Genomic DNA, 24,919 nt, shown 5'->3' with positions numbered 1-24,919 from the left:
GTTGCCAAGCAGTGTAAGCTCGATCACATGAAACATACTAATATAGTACCATGAAGGATCACTGAGTATGTGGCATCTATAGAAATTTTTTGGAGAAGATGGCTTTTGAGATGAGCCTGAAGAATGAAGGGAATTTTTAAAGGCAGATGAGGCACAAGGCCATTTTGGGGGAGAGTGAACAGGGTAAGATATGAAGCAGAAGTTGAAAAATGGAGAGTTTGAGGAATAGTGAGCTTTGCAGTTTGCTTGGAGCCGAGAGTAGGTTTGAGGCAAAGCGTAGAAGATAAACGGGCAGCGAAGAGTGTGTGTTTCCTGGGCAGGGTAATTGAAAGCTGTTGAAATTTTTGTAAGACGAAGCTTTATTTAACCCATCTTTGACCTGAAACATTTTGCTAATTTGGGTCTTTAGAATTTTCAGTTATAACCCTTTCTGGGGAAGGATCATGTTAACACATGATCCTTAGCCTTTCTTCCTCTTCTGTCTTTTATCCCACTGGAGTTCCATTGAGTTAAACAAGAGATGAAAATCAAAGGAAAGAACACAACTTATTAAAAATCATAGCAAAATAAAGTGCTCCATTTAGGGGATATTTAAAACCATTATGCTTTAACGTACAGCCACTTTAAAAAGAGTAGTTTTAGAATTTTGCCTTAGAAAAATTGGGACAGGAAATGGTCTTCTATAGAAGTTACTTCATATATAAATTACTACTCGTTAATAGCTTGAATACTCTGGTAAGGTGCTGCCTATAGAAAGAAATGGCTCCAAAGTCCAAACTTAGGGTTGGTGTTTTATAAATCACAATTAATTTCTCATTGGGATGAAGAGCAGTAATTCATGTTCTCTGGAAATCACTACTTGAGCTATTAGGTATCACAGTAAGTGAAGTTCTTATTGTCGAGTACAGTTAGATTGTAAGTATTTTCAAGTTTAAGTTCTATATGGTTTAGACTTGTCTTCCTAGCTAGATTGTGAGCTTACTGGGGGTAGGAACCATATTTGTGTGTGTGGAGTCCTTGTTGCACTAAATGTAGGGAGTCGAGTTTTGTTTTTTGTTTTGTGTTTTTTCAGGAAACCCTTTAGGGTAGCTTACATATTAAACTTGAAACCTGGCTATGCAGACTGTCATCATAATGGAAAACTCAAAAACGTTTCCTAAATACCTGTGAAGCAGTAGACAAATGTTTCAGTCCTGTGAGAAACCCAAAGTTGACAGTCGCAAAAGAACATGAAATTGAACGGCTGAAATGTCGTAATGTCCCCAGATACACAATTTGTAACCTGAAGTCGATGGTTGAAGTTGCAGGTTTCCTGAAATTTTAGACACAGTGTCAGGTGCGCGTGACAGTGGATTCTGAGGCGAGGCTGTCGATAGAGCTTTTACTGTCTTCTGAATGCAGTCCATGACCCTCTCATGTCACCTGTTGTTCTGGGCAGCATGGAGGTATTTGTCTCTATTTCAGCAGCATTTTCGTTCTTTCTTCTTCAGATTCATTCTTATCTAATTTATCTCAATTTAAGCTACACACCTGCCAGATTTGGGTCATGAACATGGAGGGTTTAATGAAAAGGCCGAGAACTCTTGTAATTGTTTTGATAGACATACTTCATGCCATCTCACACTTCGTACATAACTTGGCCTTGTACAGTTTGTTTGGGAAGCTTAGTGGTGGAACATTTATTCATTGTGCTCCTTGCACTTAACATCTCTTCCTGCCCAGGGTTGCTCTGGCTACTGATAGGCTCAGGCTCCCGACAGCCTAGTATACTCGGTGGATTGTGGCACGTTGTTCTTTTTTGTGGCAAGTTTTTCTTGACTTAGGTTGAAAAAGAGAGGAAGAAAGGAGGACTGAAGACTTGAGAACATGTGTAATTGTATTAAGGAGCTAGGTAGTACTATGGGCAGAGCAGAGCAGTTGGCTCTTGAGTTTGAATCCCTGCTGTATTTTGCAATTTCTGTGATCTTAGGCAAGTATTTAAAGTCTCAATCTCTTCATCATTAAAATGAGGATAATACTCTGTATCTCAAGATGAGATAACACCGACAAAGAAGCTAATGCAGAACCAAGTTGTAAAAGAATTTTAAATATTTTATCCCTTGCCCTTCTTTTTATTAGTGTCATCCACATTTTCCTGAAACGTACACATTGACCCCTCTTAAGCAACTCCTGATTCTGCTGGTAGATTATTAGTTTGTGGTTATTGCCATGCACGTTTGCCGAGTCATGTAAAAGCATCAAGAATTATCAGCCTGTCCTGGGAATGGGTTCCTTAATTTGAACCAGATAAAAAGAGGTGAAGGAAGCAAAGGGATTCATTGAATAAGTAGGAGTGTCAGTGAACAACAACAAAAAATTGCTCGTCATATACATTTAGTGTTTTCTCTAACACTGTTCCCTTTTCAGAGAGCTTTTCTGTTTTCTCATATTAACCTCACAATCAGAAACATGGTACTAAGCAAGAGAGAAAGATTTTTTAGGATCTAAGTACAGCTATTTAAGGACTATCTTTTTTAACATTGCTAGAAGTAGTCCCTCATCAGAAAACCAAGGGGGACCTCTACTGTAAGAAAATAATACTGGATGGCATCGTAGTACTTCTGTGATTTATTTGGAATGCTTTCTGGGGCACATCAATTTTTACCTCCCTGGTTCTTTGTTAACTTCACTTATAAAATTCAAGGGTGGAGCCCATGGTATCTCAAGTCCTTTCACTTCTAAATTCTATGGTTCTGTTTTACTTCTTGTGGTTGATCAATACCTAATAGTAGCCATTTAACTAAGAACCTCTCCACATCCAGTACGCAAAGGTAACTGCAGCTATGATTCAGAATAGTGAGGGTATTTTAAATTTCCTTTTATACATTTGTTTTCTCTATTATAAGGATGAGATGTTTAACATATTGGGTTTTTCTTCTTCCATGCATGCCACATGCATTAAATAAATGGCAGTCGGCAGACCACAGGGCAGCTTGGGACTCCCAGCAGGCAAATCCCCACCATTTGAGAGCTCACCTTGCAGCAGACAGACATGGTGGCTCGGTACAGGTATTTTCTGATTTTTGCATGAGTGATTATTTCCCAAATTTATACAACTAACCCTTTTTTGAAACTCATGGCATGACTTCATATCCTAATGAAAAACTTGTTGCTGAACTCTCCATAATCCTATTCCTTTGTATTTAACCAAAAAAGTGAAATTAACATGGCCTAGAAAGACCACCAGCGAGAGATACTACGATTTTACCTTTGTTCATTTTTGCAAGTATAATCAACAATAGTTAGGTAAGTCATACTCACAACAGGTTAGAAAGACAAACTGTATTGTGTGAAATATGTGTTAAGCTTGATTTTCCAATAATAAGCTCAGTCTTTTTTAATGTGTTAGGTAATAGAACACTTTCGTATCTTTTTTCCCTTTTGTTGATTTTGCCTTCTTCAAACTTAAGTCAGCTAAATAGATATGAAACTTTTCCATCCTTCATACTCAGAATGTACTTTCTGATTAACTGGTCAAATAAACATGCCCTTAATTTTTATAAAGGTTTATTTTGTTTGTATTTGTTGAAAATAGCATTTGTTGAAAATGGAGAAAATAATTTCAAGGGCAAGTACTTATTGAATGCTCCCTTCAACTTTCTTTATAAAAATTTAAAACAGTCCTTCATTTATTTATTTATTTGTGATGTGTTCGTTCCCGGACCCGTTTTCTGTGCACTTAGAGATAGTTATATCTTGCCCTCTCATGCCCCCTAAATTTCCACCTTTTATGTGTATTGTAGAAAGAGAAAGGTTGCCAAGTCTTTTATTTCTTTTTAAAATGCCAGCTTAAGGTAATTTAAATGCTGGTTTAAAGTAATTGAGATAACAAATGTTATCTCAGTCCATTTCAATTTAGAACTTTCTTTAAAAGTTTTGACTTTTTTCCTCCACGTATTTCCACTTGAATAATTTTCCATTATGGTTTACCAAATTTGCATTTTTCTTAGTGTGTATCTATATATATTTAGTTTATTGGAGCTCTGCTCTGGATTTTAGTCTTTCTTGCTTTGAATTCTAAAAATCCATTCTTGATTAAATCTCCTAAGTTCTCATGTTCTTCTCACATTAAATCTTAGAGGCAATTTAAATTACGTAACCCAATATTTTTATAGAACTTTGGAGTATGTGGAACTTTCAGTCCTGTGTAACAGAGATATTTGAAGAGTTTATAAAAATTTAGACTGAGGGACTCAGAGACAAGGGTGCCTGAATTGTAAAACTTTATTATGACTCCAATTCATATCCTTGGAAAAGTTAATGGAGCAAATTACATTTAGTTTCATAACACAAACTGGATTGTGTATGTGTCTGTATATGTTTACACGTTTCTAAAATGTTCTTTGTTACAATAGCAGGTGTCTTGCTCAGTGTTCAGGGATGTCACAACAGTTAAGACACTATTAGAAAGCCTTCCCACCACTTCTGTACCATTACCACTCTTGTATTTTCTTAGTTTCTTTTTATTCTGTGGGATTCCCAGAGGTAGCTCATGGGATCTCTGGACAATCAAAGGGTGAATGAGTTTGATTGTGGGCTCATGACTCTGGTATTTTATGTTCTCTTTTTTCATATGTTCCCAAAGAGACGTTTCAACTCTGGTTCTTTCTCATCCCCTCTTCTTAAAGCTTCTCTTCCTACAGAGACTACATCTGGCTTTATCCTAATATGTAATAAGTGATCAGTTTTACTTCCTAGAATTCTGTATTCATAAGTAAAACAAAAAATTTCACTATTTTCATTGACTTCCTGAATTTATTTTACAACACTATTTAAGCTGACATGATGGGACACTAAGCCAATTTGACTCCTGTGAAAAATTTACTAGCAGAGTAAGTAGGCTCATGCCTGAATCTTGTTCTATCCTAAAATATTGACTTCATTTATGCTCTGTGTCCTCCCCACTTAAAAAGTTGAAAAAGTTACAACAGGACACTTGTGTAATTGGACTAATAAAATTGTAATCTAAAACTAGTAATAAGAGGAAAGAAAGGTGCCTAAAATCCGAGGTAACGTGATAATTATAATAAATGAATACTACGTTTGTTTCTGAACAAAGGAATCTTGTCTGATAAAGGGAAGAGATAAAGAGAAAAACCTTTTTGTTAATACACAAGTGTGAGGATAATTTGCCTTGAGATTCTTTGTGTGATGATCATTACATGACCCATTGGACAAAAGTTTCCAGTGTTGACTTCTTATGGCAAGTAAAAAATTGCCTTCAACAAATATTAAGGACATGTTATCTAGTAGTTTCTTAGGAAAGACGTTACCATAATAAGTAAAGAGCTCTCTGGTGATAAGTAAATACAGTACACATTTAGGATATTTGGAAGCAGAATCAAGAGTTACCCCAAGTGAGCGATTTGGGGCCCATGGCATTCATTCTGCACCTATTACTGCACCCTTTTCCTGGAACTCCGAACTGCTCTCAGCACGGCACCTCAAAGCATTCCAGGCTGCTTCCAGTTGACATGCAAGATGAAACCTCTTGCCATTTTGACCTACAGAAGGATCCTCACTTACTCATTATTTTGCATGTGCTTTGAATAGGAGCTGAATAGTGGAGTCCAAATGTGAACGCCTGGTTTTTCCAGAATTACTATATGCATTACAGATCAAACAGATAGGTTGCCAAGTTGATTTCACTGTGTTTAAGAGCGCAAGCCCTGGAGTCAAATTCGAGTTACATTCTATGCCTTATATTATTCATCAGTAAAACGGAAACATGAATAACGCCTCTATCTCATTGTTTTGTCATGAGAACTTAAAAAGTATTTAGCATAGAAGGTGGGGCTTATGAAATACTATATACTAGAATAATCTGTTGCTTTTTCAGATTAAGAAACTTGATTAGTGTCTGGGAAGTGAAGTCTAGTGGTACAGCCCAAAGAACGCATTGTCAAAGTGGAATTTATCTAATTTTATTCAATATCTTTAGTGTAATCATATTAATTCACTGACCAGAAGGCTCCAGCTATACATTTGATAAACTTTTCCCACTTGAGAGATTAAAAATAATATTTAAGTATCTGAGGACTTTATTTTGCATCTGTTCTTGGCTTATATGTGTTTTGGGAAAGTTCCCAGGGCAGTCAGCTTGTGCCCCTTTCTGCTTCCTTTAGAATCCTTGGTAATAAATATGGCTGAGAAACTTAGACCCATTACTTCCAGTTTCTTGGCCATGACATCATTCTGCAAATTTATGTAAATGTCTACTGGGAGGTGCTAGGCACCCTGCTGGAGTCTTTGAATAAAAAGGAGGAGTAACAGATACAAGGTGCCTGTTCCCATGGACCTTTCAGTCGATGGGGAGGGTTAATTAAACAGGCCGTGTGATAAGTGGAGAAAGTACAGGGCGCTCTAAGAACGTATAGGGAAGGACCTAATTTGGATTTTGTAGGTTTAGATTTCCTGGAAAAAGCAATCTCTTTTTTACCTGAATCTGTGTTTTCACCTGTTTTTAACGTGCAGAATCAGTAGGGGTTACCGGTTAAAGAAGGGAGAAGGGTCAAGGGAAGACGGTCCCAGGCAAGAAAACAACACATGTAAGGTTGTGCAGGAGAGAGAGGCTTTACACTAAGCCAATGACTACCGTCCATTCAAGCTGGTGTGTGTGTTGAGAAATGAGACTGAGAGGTGGTCAGCAGGAGAAAAATCATGAAGGACCTAACAGGTCCCGTTATTAAATTTATACTTTATTTGAGAATGTTGGGTGGCCGTGAAGAGATAAGCAGGGTAACCCGATTAGTGAGGAGACTTTTGCTGGAGACTAAACTGGAGGGAGGACAAGTCTAAGGCAGGTCTGGCCGAGGGAAGTGATGGGCAGCGGAGATGAAAAGACGGGAGAGGTCTGGAGAGATACTTAGCAGGTAGAATCTAGTTTGGGGTGGGGGCTGAGGGAGGAGGTAATGTCATTTAGCCCTTTTTGATCCCTTTCTGCCTGGCGAACCAGGATCTCCAGAATGAGCTTTTATTTATTTTTTATTTATTTTTAAAAATTTTATTTACAGAGAGAATGCGCAAGCAGGGGAGGGGCAGAGAGAGGGAGAGAGAGAGAGAAAAATCCTAATCTTCACTGTCAACACAGAGCCCGATGCAGAACTCGATCTCACGAACCGTGAGATCGTGACCTGAGCAGAAATCAAGAGTCGGATGCCTACCCCACTGAGCCACCCAGGCGCCTCCAAAATGAGGTTTTAAAATGTACCACTGGCAGCAGGCAGTGCTCCTATCGCATCCCATGGGAGCCATGCCAGTGGCTGTAGCATGACTCCCAGGACACCAGGCCACCTGAGAGCCTGGTCTGGAGAGTGGACAGGTGCTTTCTGCCAGAGGGAGGAAGACAAACGGTAAGGGGGCTCCTGGCAAAGTACGTGAGACGGCGCAGCTCCTGATGGTTTGGAAATCTCCTCTAGTTGTACAGCCTTGGGTTGCAGTTAAGGAACTCCGTGGCTCCGTCCCCCTCCACCCCCCGACCAGGGGGGAAGGCCAGAACCGCAAACAGTGCTGCTGTGTGGTGCAGCCAGGTCCCGGGGATGGCCACGAAAGCGTGACAATTGTCGTACCGGGCGCTGTGATGTTGTAGTCAGCGTGACTCGAAAAATACAAATGCAGGTGATGATAGCAGGAAAGAGACAAGTGTCTTTTGACAAGGTAACACGTATGGTTACAAGTCTCAGGAGTCAGTACCACATCGCAGTCAGTCCTCCATTGTGCCCGTCGTGAATACTGATCTGTCTAAAACACTGCAAATAACCAGTGTCAGCTTTCTTCATCAAATCTTTCAAAATACGGAGGTACTGACAAGGGGGAGGAATGAGTGACCAGTACAGTCCTATCTTTCTGTCCTGTTTTCCAGGGCACTGAAATCTGCTAGGGGGAGGTTGTGCAGGGAGAGTAGTGTGCCTTCAGGAGATAAATCATTTCCAGCTCAGCTCCTGCCGTTTATCTCAGGAGACTCTTTGTCCCGGTGCCACTGGGGTAAATCCGCATTACAGGTTTACTTTCAGATTCTGCTACCATAACATTTCCAGTAACATCTCCAGAGCCTCGAGTACTCAAAGAGTAGAGGGCTCTGCTTAGGACTTGCATCAGCGGAAGTGAAATTGAAATCCATTTTGGTGCATCTTTGCTGAAAGTCCGTGAGGATGTCCCTGTGCCTTCAGGATGTCAGTTGGAAATATCAAGAACACCAGTTAGAACTGTCGCTCTAGGTTTTTTAGAATATGTAAGAATGTTGGTTCATGTGGTAGGTGTGAACCCTGACCAGGGTCCAGTGATCTCTTTGGAAATTGTTCTAAACTATGTCTTCATAGTGTGCCTTCTTACAGATGACTTTTAGAAAAAGCTTAGGGCGTAAGTGAGATATATAACATTTCAATATTTCTAGTATATTTACTGGCTGGATGGAGATCTGGTTAATGAAGACAGAGAGCCTGTACTATGCACCTGGCAGCATGCTTACCATAACTCAGATAGAAATTAGGAAGGTGGTAGTATAACTCGTTTGTATGAAGTCACTGGATTTGGAAAGTAAATAAATTGGCCTTCTAAAGTCATTGATGACAAAGGTAGCGTGTGTTGTCTTTGTACTCAAAAGTCTATGAGAAGGACTTCTTTTGGAATCCGGTATAGTGGGCAGCCCTTAAGTGAACCATGAGTTATCTCCCACACTTAGCTGCAGGCTGTTTCCACATTGTCTCCCCTTAAACTCCGCTTCATCTGGTTGCCTTGTTATTTCTTTTATTTTTCTGTAACCTCTTAAAATAAAAATTAGAGTGAGTTTCTTATCACCGTGAGACTATCAGAGAACATTCCTTTAAGAACAGCAAGAACAAAACACCCTGTAAAACACCTGAGTTATTTTTCCAAATGTCAGACTTGAAAGCAGCTGTCATCTTAGATACACTTTTGTTACAAAAAATCAGCCATTGGACGCTCATATTTTGTGGACTTGTAGGTAGGTTCTAGTTCAAGTTATAATTCTAGAAATGTCACATAAATGAAATCATTCTTTAGAATTTGGTTGATAAAAATCATTTGTGTATATGTGATCGATTTAGGTCTCCAGGAATATAATGACCTAGCATTTATAATACTATGTCTTTGGGGTTTTTTTTGTGGTGTTTTGTTTTTTTTGTAAAATCCCCCTTTGCCAAAAGACCTTAGTTTTCTTAAGTGAAAATTTTACTGCCCTGACATACTCTTATGTCACCGGTATTAAGTAGGCTGCTTTTATAGGAGAACTCTGTTACCATGTTGCTTCTCTTCTTAGCCTGGGATGTTAGCCTCTACTTACAGAGTTAGGGAATCTGGGAAAGCAAAGAAAAATTACATTAAAGAAGGACATAATCGAAGATGTCATTTCCTTCTCGTCTGGTTCTGGTTGACCACGTGGAATGAGATTGGAAACATTTCAGTAGAATAAAGCTTATTAGAGTCAGGTATGACTGTGTGTGAACGGAAGTAAGTCGGATTGTATAGTCAGCATGCTCTTACAGTTGCTCTTGCTGGAAATTTAGAATACGTGAGGTGTAAATTTTCAGTTATGCCACTTAAAGTAAGGGAAGACATGTTCGAGGAGCTGCCTGTAGGTTGAGACGGGACCCGTCCAAGTGTCTAGGGCTCTGGAACACAGACAAGGAAGAGAAACCTGTGACTATTACGTGGAGAGAAGAGCAGTGGAAATTGTTCAGTGAACTGTTTATCTTCTGTATGCAAAGCATCCTGAAAATTACAGATAGTGGCGAGTACAAGAGTGTAAGATAAGAATCCTGCTCTCCTTTGTAATTCAGTGTAGGAACTCTGACGTTGTAAAAATTAAGAATAAAGAGCTTAATTACGTTTGATAATTAGAGCAAATAGCGACTGTTACGTGTTTTCAGAAAGAGGGAGAAATAAAGAGAAAAAATTGCCTTGGAACTCAGTAGAATGCCAGGAAGGAGGAAGCTGGTGTCTCAACAGAGGGGCAGACTTAGAAACAAATAGGAGTGTTCCTCTCCTTGGGTTGGTTGTCTCTGAAGATGACCTGGGTGGTTTTTGTGTGTTTTTCAACCGTGGCCACAAATGTAGTGTTCATTTGTAGGTAGTAGGTCCACATAGGATATAGGAACCTCAGCCTCCATGATTCCTGCGTTAATCTAGATTTGTAGGTTGACGCATAGTTGCTTTTCCTGGCATGTCGTGACCTCTTATTAAGAACATGTGAACTAGTGAAGTTTCAGTAAAATGGGGGCTCTGTAAATGGACCCAGTAGCCAGCTGTCAATGTGGTGTCCAGGCCCATGATACGTTAACATTATTTTTCTTACGACAAGGTCAGGTGGGGGAAGCAGCAGCCTGATTCTTCGGTTTTGAGCCTGGAGTCCAGTCTGGGAAGATGGTAGGGGTTACTGGAAATTGGAACCATAGATACAGGAAGAGAAGCACATTTAAGAGGGAGTATGAGAGGTTCGATTCTGGAAGTACTGAGTTTGAGGTACCGAACTTGGTCTGAGTGAGTGTGTGGGTCAGTGGTTGGCTCAGCAGGTGCTTTACGTAGGGGTTGTGGCTGAAGCCACGAATGCAGGCAACACTGGCAGAGTAGTGGTGGCCGCCATTCATGGAGCTCGTATTACATGCCTGTCACTGCGGTTTACATAGCGATTCCGTTTCATCCCCATATCAGTCTTGTTAAATAGATATTCCTGTTTCCCATTTCATAGTTGAGCACACTGAAGTTCAGCACGATGACATATCTTTCCTGGGTTGCACAGCTGTTAGAGCTAACTTTTGTTTCTAGACCCATCTTACTCTAAAGTACCAACTGGTGCTAAGTGATACAGAAATGTACAGGAAAATGCGGACCGAGCAAAGAGCAACTGAATCTATTTTCTAGGAATCGGTAACCTTTAAGAGCAATCTTAATAGAAATCTGATGTAGGGACAGAGTACAGATTGTAGGAAGTTAAGGAATGAGCGAATGGCAGATGAAAGTGTTAAGACTGTTGTTTTGAAGAAGTTTAGGGGAAAGCAAGAAATAGGATAGTAAGATGACTTTGTACGACCAAGAGGATTGGGGAGAATGTGGGTGTTTTGCCATGATTTTTATTTTGTTTCAGGATTTCACTCATCGTTGCATGCATTCATTCATTTATTTCAACAAATATGTATTGACTTCTTATTCTGTGCCAGGTGTAGCGGGTAGATATAGAAGGGAGCAGTACAAAATTCTTGCTGTCATGGAGCAGGAGGAGGTGGGAGTGGGTGTCAGTCCACATAATCAGAGGATCACCTCTGAGTAAATGCTATACAAAGAGTTAGCAGTAGAGTATAACGTGACATAGTGTGTCTGAATGGAAGTCTTAGATTGTGTGACGGAAAAGGCCTGCTTTAGAAATGTTCTCTGAGAATCTGAAAGATAGGAGAATGGCCATTGAGCAGGAAGAGAGTTCAGGCATTGAGATGATACCAAAGCCTTAAGGCAGGAATAAGTTTGACATACTGGATGGAGGCTAGTGAACAAAGGAAAAGGTAATAGGAGGTCAAGGGGTAGGCAGGGTTCAGACGTGGCGCTTTGTAAATTGGGGTAAAGAATATGGATCTTTATTTTAAGTGAAACGGGAGGTTGACCCTTGAAAAGATTCAAGCAGATAATTATATGTGATCTGATTTCCATCTTAAAATGAGCGCTCCGGTTGTCATGTGGCCCGTCCATTAATGGAGGGTAGGGACAGGTGAAAGCAGGACTAGTTAATAGGTTGTTGCTCTCATATCCACAAGAGATCATTGAGGTGGCCTGAACCACAGCCCTGGTGGTAATAGAGGTGGCCAGAACTGATTCGTCTGGGGCTGTGTTTTGGGGGAGGATTTAACGGGCCTCGCTGATGGATGAAATGTAGGGTTTCAGTCTGAGAGTGGAATCACAGTGACTCCTGGATCAGGGGCCTGACCAGCCAGGTGAAGGAGTCGGCAGGAGGCGAGGGAGACCCATGCAGGGGGTGCAGACAGAAACACAAGGTCTGTCGGAAGGAGCTGTATGGATGTTCACAAAGGGACCAGTTAATGCCGTAGCCAGGTGCCTAGGGAGATGGGCACACCTGGGGGAACTGATGGGACTGGAGCACAGGAATTAGCCTTAAAAATAGAGGCAAAGAGACAAGACAGAAATTTCAAGATGAAAAGGGAGTTAGTTGGAAAAGCCAATATTGGATAGCCTTGATTTTTCATACAGTATTAGACCTGTTACTTTATTCAGTTATGAACAACTCAACTACATACTAATTGTTTTGTGTTCTTCGTATTAACTTTCTAATTTGCATACTTTAATCTTAATTTTTATCATTGTATAATCTGTTACTTTGTGTATATGTAATTTTTTTTTTCTTTTCGGCAGGTTGTAAGTTCGACAAATGGAGAGTTAAACACAGATGACCCCACCGCAGGACGTTCAAATGCACCCATCACAGCCCCTACGGAAGTAGAAGTGATGGATGAAACCAAGTACGGATTTGTTTTCCTTCTTTGTTCTTAAACTATGCATGTTTGAGAATTATAGTCATATACAAGTATTCCTGGAGACTTTTTTTAAGGGAATAGGTGCATGCAAAACAAGTGATATTTGTAGTTATTTTAACCACTAAGTTGAAACTAGTGCTATTTCAGTAAATAAGTTTTACAATACAAAAATAATTATTTAGGAACTGTGCTCAATTTCTTACTTAGAATTAACAGCCTGTTTTTAGCATTTTATTTTTAGGAGCGTTGATGCATGAAAATTATTTCCATAGGATAGATGCTTGTTTTTTTCTGTAAGCATAAGAATATTAATTTTATAGTATGCTGCATGTGTTCATGTTAGTTTCACAATAGTTCTTCTATGAATGTAAATGATAAAGCTGCTTGGAAAAAAATTAAGCATGAAAAACAATGTGATGTTTTCAATGTGGGCTACTTCTGATGATCTCTTTCTCTCTCTCTCTCTCTCCCTCCCCCCCCCCACTCCCTCTCCCTCCCTTTCTCTCTCTTTTTTCCTTGTATTTTTTTTCTTTTTCTTTTTCTTTCTTTCTTTCTTTTCTTTTTTTTTTTTTTTTTTTTTGTGTATAGCTGCCAGAAAGTGTTGAACATGTGGTGAGTTTGCAAGTGTAGGCAGGCAGAAATAGCTCCCTTGACTGTCATTTCAAAGATTTTTGCTTTTTTAAAAAACATACCTTTCAACATAGAAATTATAATTGGTAAAAGTTGTTCAAAAACATTTGGTGTCATTTATTTGAGGTCTGAAAAGCAAGAAATAATTGTTTGAGGAGCTCTTTTGCCTGCTGCAACTTTTTTTTTTTTTTTTTTTTTGCTTTAAGTGACATAGACTTGGGGGTACTTTTTAATTGAGTAGTTGATAACACCCACTCTGCTTGTGCTTGTGCATTTGTTTTGTAACACAGAGGCTTTATTTGCTGTTTAAACAGAAGGAAGTTTGAGTTTTAAGCTCTCTCTTTTCCTGTTTGTAATTTTTAATTCCCGTAGCAGATCCCCCACCCTCACCCCTGTAGTGTCACTAAAACCATATGTCATTTACTAATTGTGTTGCCATTGAGTATACATGGAATACACTGATACATTTCATGATTAACTCTAGAGAGAGAGTGTTAGGGAAGTCCTCATCTAAATACTTCCTGCTACATGCAGATATTATGAAAAAAAAATTCTGTTAGTTGAATTAATGTTGAATTTAAACTATCCTCTGCTTTTTTCTTTTTTCTAGTCCTAATGCCATGTTTAAAATGTTCCTCTTAGGGCACCTGTGTGGCTTAGTCCATTAAGCATCCGACTCTTGGTTTTGGCTCAGGTCATAGTCTCATGGTTCATGGGTTCGAGCCCCATGTCGGGCTCTGTGCTGACAGCTCAGAGCCTGGAGCCTGCTTCGGATTCTCTGCCCCTCCCCTGCTTATACTCACTCTCTCTCCCTCTCTCCCTCTCTCAAAAATAAATAAAAGCATTAAAAAAAAATTTTTTTAAAGTAAATAGAATGCTCCTCTTAGGGCACCTGGGTGGCTTATTCGGTTAACTCTTTGACTCTTGATTTCTGCCCAGGTCAAGATATCACGGCTTTATGGGTTCAAGCCCCACATTGGACTCTGCGCTGGCAGCGGGGAGACTGCTTGGGATTCTCCCTCTCTCCCCCTGTCTCTGTCCCTCCCCCCACTCACGCCGTGTCTGTCTCTCTCAAAATAGATAAATAAATTGAAAAAAAAAAAAAAAAAGATCTTGGGGCACCTGAGTGGCTCAGTCGGTTAAGTGTCCGACTTTGGCTCAGATCACGATCTCAAGTTTTGTGAGTTTGAACCTCGCCTTGGGCTCTGTGCTGACAGCTCGGAGCCTGGAGCCTGCTTCAAGTTCTGTGTCTCCCGCTCTCTCTGCCCCTCCGTTGCTTACGTGTGTGCACGCTGTCTCTCTCTCACACAAAAATATTAAACATTAAAAAGAAATTTTTAAATATGTTCCTCTTAGTTTTCAGGACAAATTTTGAGTCCACCTGGGGGTAAATAAAGAAAGTTCCTTAGATTAGTAAATTTTGGAACATTCTTTTCATATCCAAGAGGAACCTTACATAAATTTCAGAACAATGCTTATTTGCTGGCTGCAAGATCAGGAAACTTCTTTTGTGAATATTTCTTTTTCAAGAGCCGTAGTGATCAAGTATCCATTTTTATCACTTGTGACTATGGCCCTTATTGACAGTCTGACTTATTTTAGTGGATTTGAGGGTATAATTAGCTACATACTTGGGCACTTTTACCTCAAGAATAAAAACCGCAGTTGATGTTTGTGCAGACGTAAGCTCACTTACAAAAGTAGGGTGGCAATGTGTCACGGTGGGGAGCACGTGTCCTGTGCAGGCAAGCACAGGCTGTAGAACCCTGCTTGTGTCACAGTTACCTTCTTGAAGTGTACTTCTTGTTCTGCAGAACGAGCCTATGAATACCTCCTTCGTAGGCTGTTGAGGAAACGAATGGGGATAAAGCACCGCTTGTTTGTCTGGTGCGTGGAGGGGGCTCCGTAACTATCCCCACCCTATTTATTCCTCCGCTTCCGGCTGCCAGTGACCTTCCCCATCTCTGTGTTCTCAGCTGTGTGCTTCTTCCATCAGTGTCTCATATTTTCACTTCCATACCCACCCTCTTCACTGAGACTGGCCGTTCTGTGCACACATCGTGCCAGACACCTGCTTTTAGCCAAATCGATGACCTTTTCCCGGTTTATTTAATCACCAGTTACACTGCTTGGATTTTAGAATATCTGAAACTCCTTGCCCTTAAGTCGATTGCACACCAGCAGGGAGGATTGCAGTGTATCCGCATGCATATGTAATTTGTACATGATAACTACCATGAAAAGGTATAAAAAACCTGTAAGGGCTTACAAAGAAAAGGCTTACTTACTGCCAGGGTGATCAGAGCACGCTTTCTGGAGGTGGCTTGGAAGAATGGCATGGTGATTTATTTCGCTGGGATGGGTGTGGGTGTATATGTTGTATATGTTTCTATCTGTAGGTGTTAGAAGATGAGAAAAAAAGCAAGTGTGGTGGGAAGGTTCTTCCTGAAGGAAGGGTCCTCCGTTGCCTGGAGATTTGAGTCCAGGTTCCTTGGCTTGGTTGGCCCCAGGCCCTTCATCCCCCTCCTAGTCTGGCCTCTGCTCATCCTGGCCAGCCCCATTCTCCATTTTGAACACTATTCAGTGGGTTCTTTCAGTCTGCTGACGGTATATTGTTCTCTTGACCTCTCTCCAGCTTCTTGAAACTTCTTGAATTTCTTGAAAGCAAGACCTTTTTCATCTTCAGATCCCCAGTGCCTAAGACAGGATGATGAGTTGTTACTAGATAATTGCAATTACATAATGTGGTGTATCCATACAATGGACTGACCATTGTTTGCTGGCCACGTACAACACCGAAATCAGGCACGTGATGCTAAGTGAAAGAAGCCAGGCACAAAAAATACCCCAGGATTCCATTTTTGTGAAATGTCCAGATAGGTCAATCAAGAGAGGAATCCAGTCATTGCCCAGGGCAGGGGAGAGGGGGCGGGAGTGACTGCTGATAGGTGAGGCTATGTGGTTTCTTTTGGGGGCAGTGAAAATGTTTTCAGGTTTGATTGTGGTGACGGACGCAGGGCTCTTTGAATATATTAGAAACCACTGAATTGTACGCTTTAAAAGGGTGAGCTGTATGAGATTTGAGTTGTATCTTAATAAAGCAGTTATTTAAAAAAAAAAAAAAATGGATAGCAACCCATGATTTCAGTAAAGCCTTCCTGCAGACGGGCTACAGAAATCCTCTGAACTTCCCTGCCTCTTCACTGGCTAAAAACTCTTTCAACACCTCGTGTTGGTTTCCCTTTAATCAGGGTGACTGTTACATTCATACCTTCTTAGTCTGTAGTGAAGACACGAGAGTGTGTTTTTTCCTAAATTGCATCACCTGTCGAGAATTCTCTTCCACACTGCGTTTCCAGCTTCCCCTCTTTCTTCTTCTCTGTGACTGACAGAGATCGCCCTCACCCCACCCTATTGATTATAATTTATTTTACATTGGGCATTTTATTTATTTTTGAGTATTTATTTTGAGAGAGAGAGAGAGAGAACAGGGGAGGGGCAGAGAGAGAAGGAGAGAGAGAGAGAATCTCAAGCGGGTTCTGCACCGTTAGTGTGGAAGCCAACTTGGGGCTCGAACTCACAAACGGTGAGATCATGACCTGAGCCGAAATCAGGAGTCAGACGCTCAACTGACTGAGCCACCCGGTGCCTCTGGACATTTTCGAGTCTCGAGGTTCGATACGTGATTTCCCAATGATGGAAATTACACTGTTGTCCAGCACATTAAATGGCTCCTTCGTTAGTGATGAGATTTCACTTTCTTCTCTGCATCAGAGAGTTTTTTGTTTCTTTTTCAAGTTCGGTGATACAAATGGTAGCACCCTTATCTTTCCCTCCAGGAATTTAGGAACACAAGGCTTCTTCTGGTTTAGTTACTGACTTTTTAAGTATTATGCCATTGTATTTTTTCATCTCCTTTGCTGTCTTTCCCTTTTGCAACATTTGCCGAACAGTTACTGCATATCTGGTAATGTCATGATGAGGAGGAGAAGTCAAGGCCCTGCTGTTCCCTTAGAAAAGATAGCAAGTACCCAGTAACTGTCAGGTGGTAGTCCTCAGTCCTGGCTTCGAATCACAAGCATCTGGGGAGTTTGCAGAATAGGCCAGCCCTCAGGCTGTGCTATCAGTTTCCGATTTCATTGGTCTGTGGTGGGGGTCCGGTTGGCAGTACTTTTACAATGCTTGGAAGCTGATTCTAAGGAGCAACCAGGATTGAGAATCATTGGCCTAATACAAGGTATTCCAGGATTGGCCTCTAGGATATGGTGTTACTGGATTGAAGAGACTGGAGTGTGCACTTCCAGCTGAGAGATCAGAGACATCTTCCTGGGTAAGGGCACATGGGTCCCGGTTTTCGAAGATGAGTAGGTTTGGCAAAGGAGTTGGATGCAGGAGACAGGGAGAAGTGGCCGAGCAGCACGGGAGCGAGGAAAGAATGAGGCAGGTGAGAGGAGTAACCCAGGCACGTACAGAGTGTGTGAACGCATCACAGTGGGAAGTCGTCTAAGTGCCTCATCGCAAAGGACTTTTGTAGGCAAGTAAAAAAAAAAAAAAAAAAAAAGACGTGATCGGTTCTCAAGACAGACGAGCAAGCTGTGGGTTTTAAGCCAAGAAATGGTACCATCAGATGGAGCCTTGAGGCATTTAGTTGGGCAGCACTTTTGAGGCTTATGTCATTTCCTGGGGCTCATTACATTCTATAAAATCCATCCGCCCTCCCTCCTTCCCTCCCTTGTGTCGTATGGGCTGCCTGGACAGGAAGCTTGATGCAAGGTGAGACCAAGAGGGGAGTGGAAATAGATTGGAACCCCATTGTAAGAGCCGTGTGGGCTTAACATCTAGACCGTGGAGAACCATGGGTGAGATAGTAAAGGCAAAGGGCAAGGTCATCTCTAGGAGACAAGTTTGGATGATACACTGGGGAGAAGAAGAGACTTAGCCTGGACGTGTGTTAAGAAGCTCTTAGCAGTGGTGGAGGCCACAGGTTCTGGAGTAAGCTGGCACGAGAGGATGGCCCAACTTTGAAAGTCATTTCAGACTTGAGGGACCGATTGCCCCTGGATGGAGAGGAAGAAGTTGAAACTGAGGATAGATCCGTGGTTCCCAGTTAGTGTGGTTTTGTGGATGGACGTGGGCTTCTGTCTAAACTCTTCTTGCTTAACTGGTCAGTTCGCATGTTTTCCATAAGGGATCCAGATATATGAAAGTACGTTTCATTTATAGATCTGAAGGGAGAAAATCCTTTGTCAAGGAATTAAAGATACGTGTATACTCATCGACCCCGATAAGGAGAGCCTAGGCTCCAGAGTCCTAAGTGGGACGGGTCCAGCAGGTACAACACAGTCTCGCAACCGAAGGTGGAGACAGTGAGTTACTGCTGAAGGGACAGGTAGGAACTTCAGATCCAGACAGAGCAACATGGGTCATTTTCTGGGTAGATGTAAGAAGAAAGGATATGATGTGAATCTCGGAAGACAGTCACATCCTAGAGGAAGCAAAAAGGCATTGAATAAAGGGGAATTGGCGGTATAATGTCCCAAGCAATGCCTTGTCCCTTGTGTTTTCCTCATAGTTGAGGACTTTGATCCATTATGATTTCCCGTTTACTACCTAAACAGTATTTATAGCGACAACCCTCAAGTTCATCGGAAGCAGCATTTACCATTTATTTCCAAAGAATTTAAGAGTAGAGGTGTGGCTTCAACGCTTTTAGGCTAGCTATGGAATCATGTGAGAAGCATGAGCCTGACCTGGGAGAGCATATTAGCTTGCTGGAACCACATAGACATAACCAAGAAAGAGCCAAGAAAAAAAGAAGCATTGACAAGAACATGATTTAAATGTCTGGTAAGCTTAATCCATTTCCCCAGGGTTGTCAAGAGTGGAGATCTGAAGAGACTGCAAATGAGGTGTAGACTAATAACATAAGAAAATAGAGCCCCTGAGCAGCCTGGACAAAAAATGGACTTAAAAAATGTAAGGGTGTGGCTAATTTTCTAAGGCCAGCTACTTGAATTTAGTGACCAAAAGAGCTCACTCCCCGCATCTGTGAGAACTTGTGTACGTGCACATTCCTGCAGTATTGGCTGTTATTTGCAGTTACTGTTAGCAATAACTTTTTTCCTCTTTCAGCTGTACCAAGGGTTAAAATCACATGGCCTCTTTTTACACATTTGCCTGCACTCATATAAATTGATGCCTTGGTGGCCACTCAGTGTCTCCAGCCCTCAGCTCATAGATTCTGGTCCAAGGACTCACTGGAGGTGGAGAAGCTGGAGGGGGGACCTGGCAGGTGCCATGTAGACAGAGCGGTGCCACTTGGGGTGCCACTTGGGATTAGTCTCCTTGAAGAATCTGGCGCAAACCGCTTTTCCCCAGAAAAGCTTCCACAGGCACCAAAGTCTGCATTCAGTGAGATTTCACTAGGGCTTGTGGGCCCCAGGTAAGAACTCTCGCTTTAGAACATGCTTTGGAATTTTGACTCGGTTCTTAGGCTAGGAGTTGCATCTCTGAGGCAAGTCCTCCACTTTTTATTCGATAAAGATTTTGGGGGGATTTTTGTGCCCATTTGTGGGGCGTATCTGTGAGTAACCCCTTAAGAAGCTTCCATTCAGTGTAAGATAATAAGAAAATAAATAAGATAAATTCAGATGAGTCCTGAGGGCGGGGGAGGGGGCGGGGGGGGGGGGGGGGAAGCAACGTAAAATGGTCACGTGACAGAGTGGCCACGTGGGAGCAGCGCTGTTTTAGATTGAAGGGAATTGACACGAGACCCACTTTCTTAATCACTAAGACTGTAAATCATCCGTTTTGGTAATGAGCTTTAAGAAACCAGCCACAGGTTACGCATCAGTTTTCTTCTCAACTTCTACAACTGTAATTCTACTTCTAGAGCATCTGGTCTATGTGGATGCATTCATATTGCATGCAGCAATGCTGCCCTCTGGTGGTAGTGAGTTAAATAGCATGCCAGCTTCCCTGGCAAGTCTTGTTTCAACGGTGTGCTCTTTACTGGTGGGATTTATTTTTTAAAAATAGATGTCTTTTTAAGATTGCTTTTTAATTTAAAAGGTCTCTACAGTTATGATTCATTTGAAAATTTTATTTAGGCTCAAGTGAATGCTTGTTCTGGTTTTCTGTGTTAAATAATACATAATTGAAGGAAAGATTACCTAAGAAATAGGAAGAACTTAGCTGTCTGGTGAATTAGAAAGAAGATTAATGTCACTAGGAAAACAAGTCAGACATGGTGAATTGCTAATAACAGAAGTGTGAGAAATATGGAACTTGTTGGTCAAAATATGTATTGCTTTAAATTCCCTGCACCAAAAGGCTCGTAAACACTTCTTAGAACACCTTTTCAGCAGAAAACTTTTAAAAGATTGTAGTTTAGCATTTGAAAAGACAAATGACAGTATTTAAGAACAGTGAACATTATCAGAACTTTATACTAAATAATAAATATCTATTGAAATGTGATCATGTTCTTAAATTTAATATTCTAAGTCTTTGGTCTCTTCTCACTATCAATTAAAAAAATTTTTTTTTTACAAGATGAACATTTTATGACTCTTTTCTAAGTCCTTTATTAAAATATCTTTTTTTTTGACTAATGGTTTTCATCTCTAACACTTTGACTTAAATAACTTTTTTTTCACTTTTTTATTTGAGAAAATGTATATGTATAACACCCATTTGAGAAAGTATTTAGGTAGCTGATAGTTACAAGACATTTTTATAAATCCAGGAAAAATCCATTGTACCTAGAGCCTTCTTTTCTAGAGGTAGCTCTTTTCAAGACCCTTGATGGGGTAATTTCTCTCTGGTTCCTCTGGTGGTCACCTCAGAGTAAAATTCATAAAGATTGATAGCTGCACATATTTCTAGTTGAATCTTTACCCACTGATATATACAGTTTTGAATTATTCACGCTCCACGGTCTAATCATTATGTGCGGTTTGAGTGGGGTTAAAAAAACACAATCGTGTAATTTGGTTTTGAATGCCCCATAGTGATTTCATAGTCACGCCGTAAATCTCGATAAATGGTCTGAAATTATTTTTGACCAATGATAATGTGGGTGGAGCAATTATGTAATTTAGCCGGACAGTATGGGTTCCTGTTTACATTTCTTTCGCAGAAAGATAGAAAAGATATCCGGGAATTATTTCATCTTCCACCATATTTTGCTGGATAGGACACTTGAAGTTATATGGTCTCCGTTATGCTTAGCTTGAAGCCATTCATGGACTATCCTTTTATGCAGGCGGGCTGCTAAGGATTACAGGAACATCTTTATAAGGTCACATTGTGTTCCGGCTTTGAATTGGCAGTATTGTGTTAATTGAATCACCATGCATATAAATATTTCTTTAATTACAAAATAGGACTGACATATTTGTCTACGCACACACATTGGACTTCAGTGGAAAAATGGAAGCCTCTATATGCGTTGCCTGTCCCCTTGGTATTCTGATAGGTGGACTTTGTGTTCCGTGTGGCAGAGGAAAACAGCCAGACCTTTATTTGAAGGAATGCCAGGCTTTTCGAGTACACATATGCATGTATTTTGTTGTTGTTAGTTGCTACTCGGTGTTTCTCGTTTAACTTTGACTTTGTACCACCCTCGCCATTGTTCTTCACGTGTTACATGTGCTGTCTTCTCATGACGAGGAGAACTTACTTTGGGAAAAACTAGGCCTGTGAGGGGTCATCTCTAGAGTTGTTTTTTACCTAGGAATAAAAATCAGCATGCTGTTCCCTCATAGTCTACAAAACTGAGTCACCTCAATTGTGCTATTTTAAATGTTCAGCGTAATTTTTACCTTAATTTGCCTACGATGAGCTTGACCTTAACCCTTACAGAATTAAAGGAGGCAAGTCTTGACATATTTTATTTTCTCACTTCCAGTTTGTAAGTGTGGTGGAAAATGTTTGTTGAAGAGTGTATTTGGGATTCCTCTTCTTCCTTTTGGAATCTAAACTAATTCTTGCTGGAAATAAAATCCTCACTCTTAGGATCATTATTGGTTTTCTTTTTTTTTTTTTTTTCCTTTTCTGTTTATTCATTATTTATTCATTATTTATTTATTTAATATAATTTATTGTCAGATTGGCTACAGTGCATACCGTGTGCTCCTGGTTTTGGGGGTAGATTCCTGTGATTCATCGCTCACATACGACCCCCAGTGCTCGTCCCCACAAGTGCCCTCCTCAATGCCCGCCAACCCTTTTTATTCCTTTTCTAATTCTAACTCTAGTTCTGACTCCCCTTATGCATTCCGTCTCTTTCTTCCTGGTCTTAAGAATCAGATATAAATATCAGGAAGAAAGGGAGAGAGTGCATAAGGTGAATTTTAGAAAAGCACGCCATTGCCAGAGGTTAATGAGTATTCAGAATAGAATACAGTGGGGTCAGCGAGGATTCACAGTCCCGTGGCTTCTCCGTTAGGCTTGGTGCAAAGCCTTTTCCATTTAGTGGCTCCTTTTAATGTTGCATAGAGTGTCTTGCTATGTTCCTAAAAGGCACGTTGATGACAAACTAGTGATAACTCTGCCGTAGTCTCACTAATCTGTTTGCTTCCTTGGCATGTTCACTGTGTATCTTGCATTAGCGTGTTGCTTTCTATGACCATTGAAATTAATAGGCTAAATTCTGCCTTTCCTTGGCGACCTTTTAGTGCTTTCATAATAAAAGAAGTGTTTCCCTCCGCCCGCAGGTGCTGCTGTTTTTTCAAACGAAGGAAAAGGAAAACCATACAGCGCCACAAATGACTCTGGACACAGACAGATCATGGGGAGTTACTTACGTGTTCATCTGCTGTCTTGTGATTAAAAATCATCTCCGTAGTGACCACATACATTTTCGAGGACTCACTCGTAGAAACAAAAATGTCATACATACTTTCATACTTCATTTTGTGGTTGTCTTACATTCATATTTTTTTCTAATTTAACTTTTATGGAAGCTTTAAAGTTTTGTCGAAACATGAGTGCTTTGCCCGTCGATGAACGGAATGGACCAATGAGGTGGTGTCGATGAATACCGTTCTAAGGACATTTTTCAGAAGCTCTCCTCCTGTTGTAGAAAAAGCAGTACAGTATCTTCAGTGTCAGCCAGTTATATACCTGATCTGGTTTTTGATAACTTCTGTAAGAGCATAATCAAACAGGAATGTCCCTCCTCCCCCACCGCCCCCCCCCGCCCCCCCCGCCCGGTGGATAGTGCAACAGAGAAGACACCGTTGCCCCAAAATGTAAAAGAAGTTATTTTACGGGACGTTCCTTTCTTGTGTGGCATCTGCATCGATTTCAGTATTACTGACGGTACGGCTGTGCGTGAGTCATATTAACATTCTCTCTGTGAAATCATGGTACAGTCACTGCCCAGAGGTACTGAGGAAAAACGCTGTCGGGGTGCGGCCGATGGTAGGTGGTAAAATGGAATCACGAGTCGCGTGGTAAATACGAGCTCTGCTTTTGTTGCACCACTTTGTGAAGTTCAGTGTTGCTGAAGTGGCAAAAGCGCTTTTTTTAAAAGAAGAAAAAAAAAAGCAAAATATTTGTATACTGTAACTTTATGCTTCCAGATAATAATGTATGTTAGACAGCAAGAAGCGAATACTTTGAGAAATGAAATATGTTGGAGTTTTGTTTTTGTTTTTGTTTTTTTTAAAATACACTAAGGAGAAGAAATAAATGTGAATCTCATCGCGATGTGTAAGGTTGAAGTCTGAGGAGATCCCACGGAAGCCTCCTGCTGAATGATTACACTCTCCCTTAAGCAGAAAACTTCGATGTGCCATGCAGTGGTGTCTGTTTGTTAATTATTTGCTCTTTGATTAAAAAAAAAAAAAAAAAAAAAAAGAAAGGACCCCCAGCAATAAAGACTGGGTCACTCTCTTGCCCTCTGTGCACATTAGCCTCTTCTATTCAACTTTGCTGGTTCTCTGGAATTTTCCTACCTTTTAGTATAGTTTTGATGAGTGAGAACTATTTTGGAAAGGATGGGTCAGGTGCTTTGCCTCCACAGTCTGTTGAAGTGCCTGCATATGAACAAAGTTAATCGTTCTGCACAAACAGGAAGCCCAGTCTGCTCTTTTAAGTGTGTTTTGTTTGAAGCCATAAAGATACAGGTGTATTTGGTCACATTCTGCCAGCCAGAAGTTTCAAGCAGAGTTAAAACAAAACGACTGGCCAGAAAAAGAATCATGTTTTTCAGATCGCACACTCACCTTTCATTTATGAAATTGTTACTTACTCTTCCCACGCAGCCCTTCCTTTGTCTTCAGGCAGCATGCCTTCAGGCGTGCTTATTTATTTTTCTCGTCGCAAGGTAACATTTAAAACGTGTAATGAAAGTAAATAAATTACCTTTTTGACTTCCTTATTGCATTTACAGGGATTTGATTGTATCCGTAATTTATTTTTCTTAGTAGCCACAAGTTCCGTGTATCGTTTTTGCTGAATTAGGTGCCCACACAGATACCGCAAATCGGGACATTGTTTATCATCGTTGCTCTGAATCCTGCGATCGTTTCAAGTTCTTGATTTGAAAGGCCCACGCTCAGCCTAGAAGGCATTTGCTGTATAGTTTGGTCAACAGTTTTCCATTCTGTCTGTCTGTATACTGTCATGATGTCTCAAACGACAGGAGTTCCATACTGAGGTTTTCTTTTCGTTTTGCCTTGAGCAACCTAGATGGATGTTTTGGCCGTTATAATGTGAAACCACTTCTTTCTTTACAGTATTTG

The 24,919-nt window shown here is 40.7% G+C and overlaps 1 protein-coding gene across 10 annotated transcripts in view; it reads left to right on the top strand.

The window, feature by feature from the left end:
- The window catches only part of CSNK1G3 (casein kinase 1 gamma 3), a 103,828-nt gene extending 80,123 nt beyond the window's left edge, over positions 1–23,705 (top strand). For 4 of the 10 annotated variants that reach the window (XM_060636252.3, XM_060636251.3, XM_060636255.3 and 1 more), the window contains exons 11-14: positions 2,953–3,048; positions 12,415–12,521; positions 13,125–13,148; positions 22,886–23,705. In XM_060636252.3, the coding sequence (XP_060492235.1) occupies positions 2,953–3,048; positions 12,415–12,521; positions 13,125–13,148; positions 22,886–22,940 (282 nt within the window). In that variant the 3' untranslated portion in view covers positions 22,941–23,705. Of the gene's footprint in view, positions 1–2,952; positions 3,049–12,414; positions 12,522–13,124; positions 13,153–22,885 lie in introns of those variants that run through there. The other 6 variants (XM_060636259.3, XM_060636260.3, XM_078451522.1 and 3 more) reach the window with 4 other exon arrangements.
- Positions 23,706–24,919: the final 1,214 nt, after the last annotated feature.

This window comes from Panthera onca, chromosome A1, assembly GCF_046562875.1.
Source record: "Panthera onca isolate mPanOnc1 chromosome A1, mPanOnc1 haplotype 2, whole genome shotgun sequence".
NCBI lineage: Eukaryota > Metazoa > Chordata > Mammalia > Carnivora > Felidae > Panthera > Panthera onca.
This window is presented reverse-complemented; position numbering and strand designations above follow the sequence as displayed.